We start from the raw sequence: 17,053 nt of genomic DNA on the forward strand, positions 1-17,053 counted from the left end.
GGGTGCCAGCCCTCCCGCCTGTGGTCGGCCCCCGCCAGGCTCTGCTGTGAGCGCTCAGAGGAGAGTGGGGTGGGAATCCTGCCATTATAAGAATGGCTCCTGCAGGGAGGCAGGGTTTCACGATGAGATGCTGGTGGGACACGCGAGTCTGGGTACCTGACCTCCGCTTCCTTTTACAGGTTATAAACACTGAGGATCACCTGGGAGGAAGTTACATTTTTAGATGACAGCCTTTGTCCTATGAAAGTAACACTCTGACTTCTGCGGCCAGCTGGTTTGGGTGTTATTTCTTCATCAGCTGACAGAGGTGGAGTTTTTCCAAAAGTAGATTCTGATACCTAAAAGGCAATTGATCACAGACAAATCTCAGGGGGAATGTTCACATCTTCAGAGGTATAGTAACTGTAAGATAAACTTAAATTTTAATCCATTCAACAATAATTGCAATGTCCTAAGGAAAAAGTAAGGACTCAATGGGGGGGACTTGGGCTAGTTTCTCTCCCTTGATGTGTTGAAGACTGTCACGGAACACAACACACCACAAACACGGGGCCACTGTGTGCTTTGTGTCTCTCACTGTTGTCCACTAATTCAAAATATCCCAGGTTACCAGAGGCAACAAAATAATCAATACCCAAATTTATTTCCTTGGATTATGTGTCTTCTACTGAGAAAGTATTAAAGGATGAAAATGTGACCCTGTTTCTAGTGCTGTCTCTCACAATTCATCAAAGGTTTAAATGCAAAATCTCAAGCTTCCCAGCTCAAAAGCAAACAGCAGGCCCTTCGGGTAGAATGCAGTGTTTCTGGTTATTCTCCACTCAGCGCTCTGGGGAGGGGGTGTGGGTAGCCGAGAGGGCTGGTACAGCCTTTCATCCCATTTCCGAAGTGGCTCATCCACAGTCATGACTTCTGTACTGGGCTCACATGTGTCACTGGGTTTTTGATGCTCTGCCCCTAAAATTGTGTCTCCACGCAGACACACCTGTATAGTACGTATCTAAAGTATGGAATTCACGTGTCCATCCTGATTTTTTCAAGTCAGATGTGTCCTTCTGAGAGTAGATGCCGTCCTTGTGAAGAGCCCCATGACCCTGTGACCAGCACCGTGCACAGAGTCAACAATGTTTGGAAATTCACCAAGCAAATGAGCTCAAAAGTAGAGGGTGTGTGTGTGTGTGTGTGTGTGTGTGTGTGTGTGTGTGTGAGTCGTTGTGCCTCATCAGAAATATCCTAACTCCTTGAACTGTGGACTTGAAAGTCCACACAATAAGTGCAGATAAGAAATGTCAGGACTTTCCTTAATCCACTAGAAAATACCCCCACTTATATTTTGAGGGTATTTACATGATTTCATGTGGACATCTGTGCATAAAACTTGAATGATTCCAGTTGCATAGATACGTATGCAGGAAGTAGAATACAGACATAAAACAGACAAAGCAAGAATGCTCTGGCCACAACCTCTTCAGCACATTCTCTTAGTCCTACGACCCAGACATGGAAGTTACGTACAAGCAGGCTCACGTTTAAAGGCACCAACTACGTCTGTCTAGGAATACTGACTCCTCCTTTGAGGTGAGGCAGGGTGATCTGTATTCCATTTCTATAAAGCTGTCCCGGTGCGTGAATAGAGCAGCTGAGGTCCTGGGAGCGGATCACGGGGTCAGAGAGCTGGGTCCAAATCCAGGCCCTGGGGTTCCCCAGCCACATGACCTAAAAGGAGTTAGTAATAGAATCTATCACATGGGGTCACTGTAGTGAGTGAATAGGAATGCAAAGCACGTGGCCAGCCCGTGTAAAACGCCCAGCAAGTGTTTGCTGCTGCTGTTACTAAATGCCGGAGCAACAGTGGGAGGCCTGATCACTCCAAGACTTATTACTCATTATTTGTGGGAAACGGAGTTGATTAAAAGGTAGCCCTCTCACTTCCTGGAGGGTCAGAGATACCACGGTGCCCCAGTGAAGAAGCACACCTTTCTTAATGACGTTACTTCTAAGTGAAATAAAGAAGCCTTTTGGTACCAGAGCGTCTGATTTCCTTCTCTCGTGAAGGGAGGCCGCACGTGTCTTTTTGGCTTCTAGTCGCTGCAGCTCTGAGGCTCTGAGTCCATCCCGCAGCTCCAGGTTCTGTTTCATCAGAGCATCTATCTGGGCCTGGAGTGTGCCATGAGCCGCAGACCACCGAGACTCCTGCCTCCTGAACTCTTCCTGCAGTTCGGTGACCTGCCGCCGTAATCGCTGTGGTGCGGAAGAGAACACCGGACAACCTCAGACCTCACGGCCGGGGCAGGTGTGTGGGGGCCCTGACATCTGAGGAGCTAAACAGACCAATGATACCTTTATCCATTTTTATTAAGTAGCGTCCGTTATGAATTATTCCACATGATATAACCAGATAAAGATGGTTAGTGAATTATTGTTCTTTGTTAAAACATTACTGGGGCAAAAAGAGGCTGAGAGTTCTTTCATGTTTTTCTTCTTAATCTTATCTTTAGGGGTCGGTACAGCAGGGAGTGAAGAGCATGAGTTTTCAAATGATTCAGACCTAGACTGTAATCCTAGCTTCACCACTTCCTTGCTGTGTGACCTTAGGTAAGTCACCTAACCTCTCTGGCCCTCAGTTTCCTCTTCTCCAAAATGGTGATACAAAATTACCTCAGATTGTTATTTTGAGAATTGAAACCTATGCTGAATATAGAACTCCCAGTACAGAGACTGGGAAACACTGAGTAAGTGTTAGTTGTGAGTTTTGTGCCTACTTCATTCAATTATGCCCATCTTAATGTCACACAGCTTTTCACTTTAATATACAAAACAGACTTAAAAATAAAAGAAATACTAGTCATTGGGCATAATAAAGGAAATGTTCAAAGATGTTTCAGAAAGAAGCTTTTAATCTGCCTATGTTAGAAACAATTTGATAGAGAACTTTAGAATAAAGAAAATAAGTTATAAAACTCTAGAACTCGAGAAAAGTATTTTCTTATAAAGATTATCTCTGAGAAGTCATTAGCATCACATTGCAAGTGAACTATTAAAAGAGAAAATACAATTTGAGAAGAAATCAGTGATTGTATTATTCTTTCGACTTATTCTAGAAAGAGGGGAAAAGTAATTGCATCCTAATTTTGAATTAAATTAATATTCTTTCCCTCCCCAGGAATTATCCTAATAAGACTAAATTTGTGAAGACTGGCCATGGAGAGCTTTGTGGCAGAGGGTGAAGTTGGCAAGGAACTGGGGAGCCTGGAATGATTCTCTGTCAGTCAAATTGCTGGTCCCTTTCCCGGCATGGAATCGCACTGGAGACGTTTCGGGTAAAGGCACAGGGAGGAGGGAGGAGCAGAGGTCCCAGCGGATGTGCGAGATGAGTGCCTCCACTCACAGGCGAGGAGGGAATGAAGTGGCGCAACCAGGTCATGCCTGTGAGACTCCCGGCGTGCTGCCCACTCTGAGGGGAGTCTCGCCCACCCTGGTGACCAGAGCCAGGACCTGGAGACACTGGTTCTCACGTTACGTGCTCCATCTTCTCGGATGCTCACAACCAGCCTGTGAGAGGTGTTATGATCCCACGTCGCCGAGGAAGAGATGGGGCAGCAGTGTTTCGCGGACTCCAGTTTCATTCTGGTTTTCCCAAGGTGAGAAGCAAGCACAGCGTGAAAATTCACGACGACGGCCGCATCACCACTTCCGTTACAGAAGTACCATTTACTGAGCATTTGCTTAGCATTTGCCTAAACACTGGGCACCTGCTCTCCAAATGTTATCTTGTGTAATTCTGAAACAAGCCTTTGTGGTAAGTGCCACTATGATCTCCAGCTTAGGAATCACAAAACTGAGGCTCTGGGGGCCGGTCACCAACCCAAGGTCACAGGGTTAATAAGTTGGGGACCCTAGCTTTGAACACAGAAAGGTCAACTCTGGAGCTGGCGCTTCTTCTCAATGTTTTTTCCAAGCATTTATCACCTTCCAATGTATTAGTTACTTGTTTATTACGTCTATCGTGCACTTTCTTTCCATCTTCCTTCAATACTACGGTGTGAATTCCTCAAGAAGGGGTGTAAGTGAACATAGGTGAGGCCATCTTGTTACACTAAATAGCCCTTTCTTCGTTGGAACCTTTCTAGCATGTGGTCATTATAGATTGCTGCACACTCTCATGATTTTCTGGCCCTGATCCTGTGCACCTACCCCTGCTGAGGTCCTCTGACAGCTTTGTTCGTAACAATTTTAATGAACTTTCCTGGGGAATAAGAAGGCGTCCAGGAAGAAAGAGCACCTGTAGAACATTCAACATCATTGACAGAAGAAATGAACAACGAGAGATCCTGGAGTCTGTCTTGTATACGTCTGAACCCCCTCCTTAATGCTCATTTTCCCTGTATAACTGCCTCAAGATTCTGTAATCCTTGAAGGTGGGTTTTTGAGACATTAGTCACCCATTTTCCAATTTGCCTGCTAATCTAATCTAATTAAACTCTCTTTCTAGATCCCTAACTCGTGATGACGAATTGGCTCAGACCGAGGAAAGCAGAGAGTGCCCATTGCTCCATATCACTGCGACTGACTTGCCATCCCCTGATGCATCCCAAGAACTCCAAATAGTGTCTGGCACACCGCAGGCACTCCATGAAGACTGTCAAATGCTTGAATTCTCCTAGTTTTAGCAAGCTTGGGAAGACAGACGGAAGCTGCCATTGGGGGAGGGGTGGGAGAAAACAAGAGTGTAGCTGAAGATGAAGAGAACAGAGGCAGAGAAATTTCAGACTCAGAGGACACGGAAGGTGCTAGATGTCCACCAGAGGGGAGGGGTCAGGGAAAGTCGGGCACCAGGCTCAGGGATGAAGCCGCGCATCTCGTGCCTCCCTCTGGGTCCAGCCCTGGGCTGTTTGATGGAAGGGGTTTAAGTGCTTAACTGTCAGCATGATCCACGAGGAAGCCCTTTTCCCTCTCTGGTTGTGAGGAGCTTTCCCCACTGTTGTCACACTGTCCCTCATCACCTATCCTTTACGGGCAGTCATGGAAGGATGAGTAGGACAGAGCTTTAGACTGGTCTATGACACTCCAATCTGGACCCTATTTGAAGAGAAGTTGGAAATATCACCCAGACCTCCTAAGCCGCAGTGTTTACACCCGAATCGAGAATTGTGTTTTCTCCTGCATCACATGGTGTTGTAAGGGTCATGTAAGGAGTTCCACTCCACCTCTGCTGGGGGCCAGCAGAGTTTCCGTTGACTTGTCCACTTGTCCATCTCCCCTACCAGACTCTGAGCTCGATGCTGAGGTGGGGGCTCCTCACGTGGGTTTGGGGCTGCGTCCACCCTGTGCCGGCTCAGGGACCTTAAGCCAGGTGTGAGTCGCCCCATCTCTCCATCAGTGACATGGGATCCGAACACCTCTCACAGGTCAGTTGTGAGGCTCCAAGATGATGGAGCACATAATGTGCTTCGGGCAGGGCCTCAAAAAATGGTTATTATCCATGTTCTATGGCTAATACTTCTGAATTCCCAGAAACACAAGCAAAAACCCTGTGTTGCATTGGGATGGATATTTTGTCAGCTGTTTAGAAATTAGCAGAAGCCACAGCATTTTAAACCCAACATGCTAGCCCTTCCACGGGATCCTTCCTCTGACCCTGTGTTTCAAGGATAAACGGGACTGACAGAAGATACAGTCCTGCACTGTGTGATCACAGCCACTGGACAGATGACACAATGGACAAGGGGACATCTAGGGGCTTAATGGAAAGAGGGCATGGACAAAAAGAGACACTCTCCTAGGGGTCAAGTGTGGATGCTGATAGAGTTCTAGAAGTTTGGTGGATGACTTAAGTGATGTGAACGTAGTGATTTTTTTAACCAAGTTTTTACAGTCTTATGCCTTCTCTTGGGTTAGGGAAGTTAAGCTGAAATATTAAAGTTTAACTTCCCGTCCTGCCTCTCACCTATCAAGACATAAAGTTGCAGAAGGGAAGGAACTGTGTGCCCCTCCTAAAAGGAAGCAAATATTGACGTCCATGTGAAAGCATTACCGAAACAGTCTCGCAAGATGAGAAGCAAAGGGAACCCTGAATGCTGGGTCTCAGGGGTTGGGTCCGGATAAAAGCCGGTGAGACTAAGTCGACACACGAGCCCCATGGCACCGGGCGTCCCGGGGCCCAGCATCGCCTGGCTCGCCAGCGTCTCCGCAGCCCGCTGTCCTCCCTGGAGAGTCCAGCCGTCTTCTCGGGGTGGGTCCTGGGCCTGCTGTCCTCTGAGCTGCCCATCTCTGCTGGCTCGCTGGCCTCCACGTGAGCCCTCAGCATTCCGGAGGGAAGGAGGAGGCCGTCAGGAGCCGTGGCTGAGGTGGTGGGGCCTCCCCCTCCACTATAGGATGGAGTGACACCTCCTCATCACAGTCTATCTCCCCCTAATGCTTACAACTGACCCCAGGAAAAAGCCATCTCAGCGTCTGGGAACCACAGAACAGCCACACGTGGCCTCTCCTTGGCAATTTATAAAAAACGCTTTAATTCATAGAAAATCAGCCTGACACATAATGGACTCTGGCCCTCCCTCCGCGTGATCTCGCCGTGATCAGGATTGTCGCAATGGGAAATTTAGGGAACCCTCAGCTCTGTAACTGGTGCGAGCGGAGTAGGCCCCACTTAGACAATCCAAACAGACCCTTCCACTGTGTTGGATCCATCGCTTTTCTAACGCCTCCAGCAGGTGAGGTTTGGATGGACTGGGGAAGCTGCCCTGCAGACCTGGCCCCTAGACAGGCAGGGAGGGGCTGCCACCGTGCACCAGACCCTTCCCGAAACAAAACGAGAGAGGGCTTTGTTAGTGCACAGCCTCTCTCTGTGTGTGAAGACACGGCACGGAGACCGTCTTTCAGACGATGACATTTCTGTCCCTAACGTGAAGCTCACAGCAATTAAAACAAAACAAGGAAAACAAAGGTCCCCTGGGAGTGTAAGGCCTCTCGGCTGACTCACTGCCCCGCTAGTTGAGGAAGCCTTACCAAGAAGAGGACTACCGGCTGACTCAGAAGGAGACTGTGACTTTCTCCACACAGAGAACTGGGGGAGGGGATGGGTTAACACACGACTCAACTCATTACCAACTTCGCCTGTGTGTAAACAGAAATGTATTTACTGTAAACTTCGAACTGTAGATAAACATAAGAATGAACGATTAACCACGGTGATGGAAGAATAAGCTGGTTGAAAGTGTTTGTTTCCTGATAAAAGATAATCAAATATACCAACAGCAAAGACAACAAAGAACCTAGCAATTCCATTCTTTCTTTCCCAGTTGGGTTTTACTGAAGTCTCATTCAGAAGTTGGCTTGACTTTATCATTCTGGTAACCCTGAATAAGGCACTTCTTTCCCATTTCTCTAAAAGAATAAATATCCCAGTGTCCTTGGCCCCAAACTCTTAAACCCCTCAGTCTAGGGGAGACCCCTTCTCTCAGCCTAGTCCTAGCCTAGTCACCTCGCCTAGTCCATGGTGGTCACTTGGGCCAGGGTCCTGTTCCTCTCGGCCATGGCCCCCCTCCACTGCTCCTGACACCTCCCTCCCTCCAGTCTCAGAACACAGTGGACTGATTCTAAACTGACTCCCTCTCTTAAAGGGGCATACCCTTTTCACACCTCCCAGTACTCCATCAAGCTTTCTGATTTCATAAGCTTAAATTATAATTTAATATTTACAAATATGTGATTTGCATATAGTAAGCTCACAGTCAGTGGAATATATCTACCCACACAGGAAACTGGAGATGGCAAAATTCCCCCTCCCAACTGACCCCCCAAAAATGTGTTTAATACCAAGTTTTCAATATGCAATGTATAGTAAGAACTCATTTCTCTTAGCACACAATCTTGAAGAAATATAAACTGTCTTTTGATGTCAAAACAAATTATTTGCTAGAAGAGATGTTCACGAGGAGAGAATAAGATACGGGAGTTTAAAGAGGAGAAATGATTCAAAGTGTCATCATTTCACAAAATGCCTCCCCATCTAAATCGTCCGTTTGATTTTTGTGATAATGAAGACGACGAGGACTTGGGGAGTTAATGTTTGGTGTTAAATGTTAACCATCATTTCTCATGAGCAGTCCTGCATACGTAATAATCAAATATTTAGAAAGCCAGCAGAAGGAACCTTCTGGACATGCGTGCATTCTATGCAGTGTAAGAGTGATCCTGGGGCCCTGGTCACAGCTGTGCTGCAGGACAGCCTTCCAGCTGCATCAGGGTCCACCCAGCTGCTCCCAGATGTCTGTGACCGGCCCTTGTTCTACTTCCTTCCACAGTTCCAAGTTCACGTTCTTGGACTGGCCTCTGTTAGGCAGGGGCGGCCAAGCGCCCGGTGCTCTGGACTGCGTTGTCTGATAGTCACACTGTCTGTCCTACAGCCCTGCCATCACCGGGACCCTGGCCTGGGTGAAGAGTCCCTGCAGGACAGCTCCAGCCACACAAAGCTGGACGTGCAGAGGAGGCCTGAGAAGCCCTCGCTCAGTCGTTCTGGACGCCGCTGTGCCCTGTACCTGCTGGGGAGGCCAGGAAGCACGCTGCGCTGGAGGGAGCTGCAGAGCTGGGCCGTGCGCTGTCTGCCCTGGCTTCCTCCTCATCCTTCGGACACACAAACGCTTTAGGTGGTACTTATGGGGTCAAGGTTCCTGACCTTGATAGGGAGGTGGCAGTCTGTCACTCCTACCCCACTGCTGCCTGTGGCGGGGGCGACCCTGCCGGCCAGCGGCTCTGCCCCAGAGGGTGCCTCAGGGATATCAGGGGAGTTATGAGAACAGAACGAGAGGGCAACTGATGAGGAGGAGGTGGGAAATGGGGCAGCCGGGCCCCGACCCTCCAAACTTCACAGGGAGGGTTCGAGGAACAGGACAGGAGCTTTGGAGGATGGCACCGTCCGGGTCCTAGTGTTCATGGTCAGGAAGGGGAACAAGAGCCTGAGGGGCTCCCGTGTGCTAGGAGAGGTCATACGGACAGAACAAGTATGAAACTTTTTCTGTAAAAAGCAAACTTGGAAAGTTTTGTGTACTATAACAGTAATGCTTTCATTTGAATATTAGCCAAAAGAACATCTTTTGGCTCAATAGTTTAAAAATCCGTGATGTGTGTCCACACACATACATTTATGCACGTACTATATATGTAGTGATTCACCATGAAATGAAGACCTAGTTAAGATTAAACGGCTTCCCCAAACCTAGCTGACGAACAAGACTTTACTTGCCACATTATAAAACATGAATATTTAGCTAGCCCCCTGCTAACCTTGCTTCCAGATCCGAGATCCTGAACGCATCCCCAGTCTAAATGGAGAACGGGACTCTGGCGCTGGTTTTTTTGATACCATCTTCGTTGGTGAAGATCATTTTGGGTGGGGATCTTCTTCTGGTGTGAGGTCCACCCTGCTCACCAGCCTTCTCTGACCAGAGCACAGGTTCAGGTAAGTCTCATTTAATATAAAGCAAAGAACTCTCGATAACAGCAGATGGGTCACTTCCAAAACCTGCTGCCTGCAGAAATTTCTCAGTAAAGAGACACAGCAGGGGCTGGCCCCATGGCCTCATGATTAAGTTCAGTGCACTCCGCTTCAGTGGCCCAGGTTCAGTTCCTGGGGTCAGACCTACACCACTCATGGCCAGGCTGTGGCAGCGACCCACATACAAAATAGAGGACGATGGGCACAGATGTTAGCTCAGGGCCAATCTTCCTCAAGCAAAAAGAGGAAGATTAGTGACAGATGTTAGCTCAGGGCCAGTCTTCCTCAGCAAAAAAAAAAAAAGAGACACAGAGCACCATCTCCAGTTGACAGTTTCTGCTTTCTTGTGTGGCCACCACAGAAAGGCATCTGTAATTTCACATTACAGAAAACAATGTGCAGAATGAATTGTTTAAAACAAAAGTACAAAGTATTTGGAGGCAAGTTCATCATATTTACCTACATATTTGACTTTATTTCTTCATTTTTTATTCCCTCCCATTGATCTTTCTATTTCTGCATCAAGATGAGATTGCTTTAATTTTTATAACCTAAGAATACACTCTAATATCTAATTTTTAAAATTCTCTTGGATGCTTTTACTTATTGTTCCAAAAAAAAGTTACAAAAACTTCTCCAATTCTAGGAAAAATCCTGCATGTCTTTCCTATCCCCCACACAGCCACTGACTCCTTCCCTCATGTCCCTTCAAGGATCCGCTTAAAATGTCCCTTCTCAGGAAGGCCTTCTAGGGCTGTCACCACGCTGTCCCCTCTCTCCGTTTCTCGGCGCTCACTCCCACCTGATGGTCCGCTCGCTGACGGTCCATCTTCCTGGCTGGACGTGGCTCCAGGGCCACAGACTTCGCCTCGAAACCACTGTACCGCCAGGGCCAGAGCGGGGCTGGACGTGTAGCGGATACACCATAGATTTATTGAATGAGCACACAAAGGAATGAATAACATATTTAAAAATTACTGGTTTCACACAAAATATAAGGAATGTCATTTTTCATAAGTTAAATCCATTTCTCCAGTAGCAATGAAACTGAAAATAACACCTTTTAAGACCTGGTCTTATTTACAGATTCTGTGCTCTCACTTTTACGCTGTCCTCATCTTCCTCTCGTGAGTCCACTGGGGAAGATCTATTTAGGGGCTTTCCATCACTTTGAGTTTGAAACTCCATGTTTAATTTTAACCTGTACTCAGAAAATGAAGTGGGACAAAAGCTTTTTTACCAGAAAGTGCATCTGCACACTTCATGTTTTGACTCAGTGTTGGAGTTTCAGGACAATTATTCTACTTTCATTAAAATTTTATTTTTGTAGGATTAAAATTTTTTCTATAACAATGACATGTTCAAAGTGATCTCTTCTGCATGAAACACTGATGACGTTAGTAATTCAGTCCTTCGATAGTATTCACATTGTGGGAATGTTCTGAGGTTGTGAAAATTCTTTCACACGCACTGTACACTCCAACACGGGCTCAGGACTCTGCCACATCCATGTGAGTTCTAACCTCTGAGATGCACTTCTGGTTTTTTTTTCTGAAACGATTCCATCTTTCTTGGAAATGACCATCACTCCTTTCTCCTAAGGGTCACCCTCCCCAGGGCAGGAGGTGAAATAAGACAAGAGAAGTGGAGGGTTACCTTGTGGTAGACTGCGCAGTAATGCCAAGCTCGGGTGACGGAGATATTCCTTAGACAGAGGAAAAGCGGGGTTCCAGAAGTTGGCAGTCGCTTGGATATGGGTGAAAAAAAAGAACATGGAATATAGTGAACATGTGAGAGTCTACAAGAAACTCACTAACTGAGGTTGAGTGAAAACAGCGGCCTTCCCAACATGCTGTAAATGTTTTCACAACGGGGCACACCCAAACCTGTGGTTCCATCCACCCACTGCACTCCCCTGCCCTGGGCCTCCCTAGCCACACTCAGCGGACTGTAATTTTCTCTCCCTCCCACCCCACTCTCACCCACCCCCACTTCAATTGCACCTTTTCTTTAATTAGATTATGTTATTCTCTAGACATTTGTTTACTCATTGATCTTCTCACTGGAATATAAATCTCTTAAAGTTAGGAAGTATTAAAAGAATTAGGAGTATTTGTATTCTCATCACAATATGAGTAACACTTAATATGTTCTAAGTTTTTTTTGAATAAATAAGCATGTAGTAAAGAATTTAACTTTGCCCAAAAAGATATCTGACCTTTGCCCTCAGCTATTGGGAGGTGATCTCCAAGCCTGTGGCCGTGGAATGTCACACCTGATAGGGGTGTCTTTTCCTGGGGACCTTGGGCCGGCCAGGTAGTAATAACGTGATGTGATATATAAATAACATGATAGAGACTCTGGTCCCCGAGGCTCGAGGGGGCTCCCCTGATTGACAGGCACTGTGTGTGTTGTCACACATCAGTGCTGGGAGAGTAAGGACGTCCCGACCCCCCAGGGGAGGACAAGGGAAGCTCCACGTTGATCACTCTCGGGACTCTGCTCCACTCCCCACCTCTCCGCTGATCCTGATCAGCATCTTTTCTCTGTAACACAGCACAACTATGAACATAACAACCTTCAGTGAGCTCTGTGAGTCCTTCAGAGAATTGTCCAAGATGAGGGTGGTCTTGGGGACCACCACACTCACAGTTGAGTCAGAGGGAGGCGGTTTTGTAGGGACCATACTGTCCCTCCAAACTTCACAGTTGGCTGACTTCATAGCAGGTAAGAGGAAAATCTAAGTCAGAATGTTTATACAGTCTTTACAAAGTCTTCCTCCTGGTTATTTTCAGACATAAAAGAAAAACTGGAAACAAAAAATGGATAGAAGTAAATTTGTGTGTTGGCTTAAAGCAACAATTCCATTTTCATTTAAATTTAGGAACAGGCGTGTAAATGAAATATACACCATACAAATTGAAATGAGAATAGAGAACATCCTAAATAGGAGGAGTATTGAAGAAATAGGAATGGTGATTGAAAACAGTGTTTCTGGGGATAATAAGATTTAATAAAACAAGATCCCCAAGGGAGAAACTCAAATAGTACAACTTTGAAAGAAAGGAAAGAAAGGAAAATTCAATCTTTTAGAAGTAAGAAAGATAAATCAGTGTGCTGAGAAAAAGAAGCAGAATTTTAAAAAATTCTATAACTTTGATTTCCTACATTTAAAAAGGAAAATATGTAATGATTAATATCTGTGTTACCTACTGAACTAGAATATCTATAACTTAGAAAGTTTTTGGTATGAACTGAACTCTGCGATTAAGAGGTAGCTTTTAAGGTCTGTCAAAGTTTCCAATGTGGTGAGAGAAAGAGACAATCCGTTTCTTTCCTGCATTTATGTAACTTCCATCCCTGAAAAGCTGAGTTAGTTACCAGCTTCTCAGGGTGTCATTGTGTGCCTTCTTAGAGATGAGACTTGCGGTCTCCAGCCAACCCTCACCTGAACTCATGGTTGTATTTCACCCTCTCCTGCTCCCCAGGAACCGTTTATAATGGGCATGCGGTTGGCGAATCCTCGTTCATAGAAGGCGTCACGGTGGAGGTACCAGTAGAGACATTTCTACAATTCCAGATGCCTGGAGGACTCTCCAAATGCACCTTCTCAGGAAACAGAGACGCAAGTGAACCTGCATACAGAGATGGGGTGATGTGTGGGCTGGTGGTCCAGCTGGAAAGGAAAATCCTGATAAAATTAAAGCAAAAAGGAATACAAGTCCAATTACCGGAAATATCATGCAAATCAATAGCCCTGGTGGGCTTCTAGAGATCCGGACTTTTTATGAACACAGGAGTGAAGCTGTTCCAATTGGGAGGCAGTAGAGCAGCGTGGTCAAGACTCCACTTGAGAGATGAGGTGAGAGGTGAGAATCTCGGCTGGGAGGATCCTGCTCACACCACTCACTGGCTGTGACCTTGAGCAAATTACCTAACCTCCTGTGCCTACACTTCTTCATCCATAAAATAGAGCTTAAACTTGTACCTACTTCACCTCATTGTTGCACAGTGTGTTGGGAGATAAAAAAGAGTTTTGTTAAAAGTCTAAGCATCAGATAGTGGTTAACAATGACGAGAGCAAATGTGTTGAGCACCCACGATGTCCCAGATACAGTGCAAAGTGCTTTACCTGTATCTCAGATACTCATAAGGACCCTGCAGGCAGGTGTGATCATCTTCACCTCTCGCGTGAAGGAGCTAGGGTGTGCACACGTTCATTTACATCCCCCAACTCACACTGCCACTAAGTGGGAATCCAGAATTAGAACTAAAGTCCATTTACTCCAAAGCCTAAACCAGGCTGAACAGAACCAAGGTGAATTAGGGTCATTGGGGGGTCAGGACCAGGGTGAATTAGGGTCAAGGGTAGGTCAGGACCAGGGTGAATTAGGGTCAATGGGGGGTCAGGACCAAGGTGATGTAGGGTCGGCAATGGATGGTGACGACTGGATCATTCAATATTTATTGACATTATGTGCCAGGCATTGTTTTGTCACTGGAAACAGAGCGTGGCCCTGGGCTCATGGACCCGACATTCTAATGGATTCTAGGCATCTTGGCCAACCATCGATTTTACTATGCTTTCAGGGCCCTACTGAGGCCCAGCGGTCTAGATCCTAACCAGGTAGTGCAGGAGGGAGGGGAAGACTCCTCAGCAGAAAATAAAATTTGACAAAATAAAAAGGACAAGCGAAAATGGTCAACTGTGAAATGTCCAGGCCATCCCAAATCCCCTTCCAAGTGAGGCTAGGAACCAGATCCGACTGCCACTGTGTGAAATCGAGCCATGTGCAGAGGATTTCAATAAATGTCCTTCATTTATGAAAAGAAAAGCTTCCCCATGAAACATATTCAAACTAGAGAACAATCTTTTTGGGTCAACCATTAATTTTAATTTTGTACGGACAAAAAAGTCTCCATGTAATTAAACTTTTCTGGTTTCTTCTGCAACAGCAGCAGATGCACAGCCGTGCTCGCCCAGAGGTTCTCAGGACATTATCGCTGCAATTTAATGCCAGATGATGTGAAGTGAAACACAATTTCCCCTTTTTTAGGGCAAAACAAAACAGAACAAAACTGCAAGGGGATTTTTTCCCTCCGCCCTGGTCCTCTTTCCACCAAAAACATTGGTTTGCTTTTGATTTTATTCTGATGCTGGGGCAGCATTTTTTCTTGTTGAGAAAATGCAGAACTTGTGTATTCTGTGGCAAGAACAAGACTTTTTCTTTCATTTTGTGTGAAAGAGCATAACCAGAAGTCCTGGTTCTCTGCACTTTGCTGCCACTTTTGCATCATCTCCAGCAGCAGAATCGCAGCGACATGCCCCTGGCCAACTGCTCCGTGCACAGCAGGGCAGTGGAGGCGTCGGTGGCCACCATGCTCCTGCTGGAGTGTGGGCTGGGCCTTGTGGGCAATGCCATCGCGCTGTGGACATTCTTCTTCCGTCTGAAGGTGTGGAAGCCCTACGCCGTCTACCTGTTCCACCTGGTCATCGCGGACCTCCTGCTGACCGTCTGCCTGCCATTCCACGCTGCCTTCTACCTGAGACACAAGACGTGGAGCCTTGGACACCCGTCCTGCCAAACCCTGCTCTTCCTTTGGGCCCTGAGCCGCGGGGTGGGCGTCGCCTTCCTCACCACGGTGGCTGTAGACCGTTATCTCCGAGTGGTCCACCCGAGGCTCAAGGTCAACCTTCTGTCCCCTCAGGTGGCCTGGGGGATCTCAGGCCTCGTCTGGCTCCTGATGGCAGTGCTCACCCACCAAAGCTTGTTCATCTCTGAGGCTGAGTGCCCCAGTTTTGCAACCCGGGGAGATTTCTCCTTCAGCCTTATCTGGCAGGAGGTGCTCTTCATCCTCCAAGTGATCCTTCCCTTCGGCCTCATCTTCTTCTGCAATGCCAGGATCATCAGGACTCTCCAGGGGAGGCTCCGGGACCCAGACAAACAGCCCAAGCTGCAGAGGGCCCAGGCGCTGGTGGCCGTGGTCGTGGTGCTGTTCGCCCTGTGCTTTCTGCCCGGATCTTGCTGGCCATCTTCCGAGGGTCGGACAGCTGCAGGGTCCTGCGGGCTCTGGTGCACTCGTCCGACGTGACCAGCAGCCTCACCTACCTGCAGAGCGTGCTGAACCCCGTGGTGTACTGCTTCTCGAACCCCGCCTTCAGACACTCCTACTGCAAGTTCTTCTACACTCTCAGAGGCGGAGGGCAGGATGCAGAGGCTCCGGGCTGCGACCTCAAAGACTCCTATTCCTGAGGACAGAGAGCTCACTCACCCCTGTTTTTATGAGAACTACCTCAGATCCAAGTAATAATGACCATTAGTTAGGATTCTGGAAGAAGAGGGAATCTTGAGACTGCACTACCAAGATGGAGACATAAACTTGGACATAACAGCAACAAATGGTAATAAATACTTTGTTTACCAGGATTCTCTTCTGCTATTTCACACAACAGAGCAGCAGATCAAAATTAGGAAGCCAGAGCCTCCTTTTTACCTGATGATGGTTAAATGGCTAAATTGAAGACTCGGGCAGCTACTGCATACCCATTCTCCAGGGAAGGTGCCTTGATGGATCAGCAGTGGAAGAGAAGAGTCTGAGAGCTGGTTTTGTTCGGAGTCTTTTTGGTCCTGGCAAGTCAGTTTAATTTTTGTGCTTCACATTGTAAATGCCAAAAATCTGTGCTTTCTTCTCACCTATTGCGCAGACTTGTGATAACTGACATGGGAAAGTGGGGACTTTGGGGATCAACAAAGAGATTCAGGGTGTGTAAGTTGTCTTCCATGCTTGGCTCTCTTTAGCACATAATGTTTTTAGTTTTATAAAATTTCTCTTCCTTTGTATAGATGATACATTACATCAAAGAGAGCACAGTTAGTTCCCCAGTTTATTCTAAGAAACACTTTCCTACTAATCTCTCAAAATTGCCTCTAGAACTTTTTTTTTAACTTTGAATGTCTAAATGCCTTTAAAATGTACTTTGCTTCCCCTGCTAGAAAGAAAGTCACAGTGATTTACACCTCCTGGGAGAAATGCACGGTGTGAGATACCAAATTGCCTGTGCACTGGTGATTTCCAATCCTAGACCGTGGATAGCTCATGCAGAAGGGCACCAGGGGCTGGGGTTGGAGGTGGTATCTGCCGTCTCTGCACAGGTGGAAGGACACCACAGAGAAGGTGGGTACCTCCTCCAACCCCAGCCCTGGACACTCTGGCGCTGGCTGCAACTTTTCATCTCAGGCCTCTTAAACTATGCTCCAAATTTCTTGCACATGATGGTGACAAAGGATTTTGAAAGTCACCTTCCTAACTGCCTTATCTCTCATTCTCTGTTCAAACCTGGAAGTATGGTCCCAAAAAAGAGTCACCAAAATGCTTAGGGTCTACTTTGTCGTGACACTGGTGCCATGCAGCTGCACAGCTGCCAGTCTCACCTGGAGCTGCGCCTATGTTGTCCACACGGAGAAACCACTGCTTTCCCAGGGGGGCGTCCCATGATCTCTGTAAGATGTGATGGCACATCTCTGTTAAAAGTGATGGCATTAGGTCTTAGAAAGT

At 46.9% G+C, this 17,053-nt stretch overlaps 1 protein-coding gene across 1 annotated transcript; it reads left to right on the forward strand.

Annotated features, from left to right (window-relative positions):
• The first annotated feature begins 14,647 nt into the window (after positions 1-14,647).
• On the forward strand, positions 14,648-16,084 carry GPR31 (G protein-coupled receptor 31). The gene is given in 2 exon segments (XM_058534296.1): positions 14,648-15,512; positions 15,515-16,084. Coding segments are annotated over 2 exon segments (930 nt in total). The 5' UTR covers positions 14,648-14,818; the 3' UTR covers positions 15,751-16,084.
• The last annotated feature ends 969 nt before the right edge of the window (positions 16,085-17,053 follow it).

Source organism: Diceros bicornis, chromosome 39 (genome assembly GCF_020826845.1).
Source record: "Diceros bicornis minor isolate mBicDic1 chromosome 39, mDicBic1.mat.cur, whole genome shotgun sequence".
Taxonomy (NCBI): Eukaryota; Metazoa; Chordata; class Mammalia; order Perissodactyla; family Rhinocerotidae; genus Diceros; species Diceros bicornis.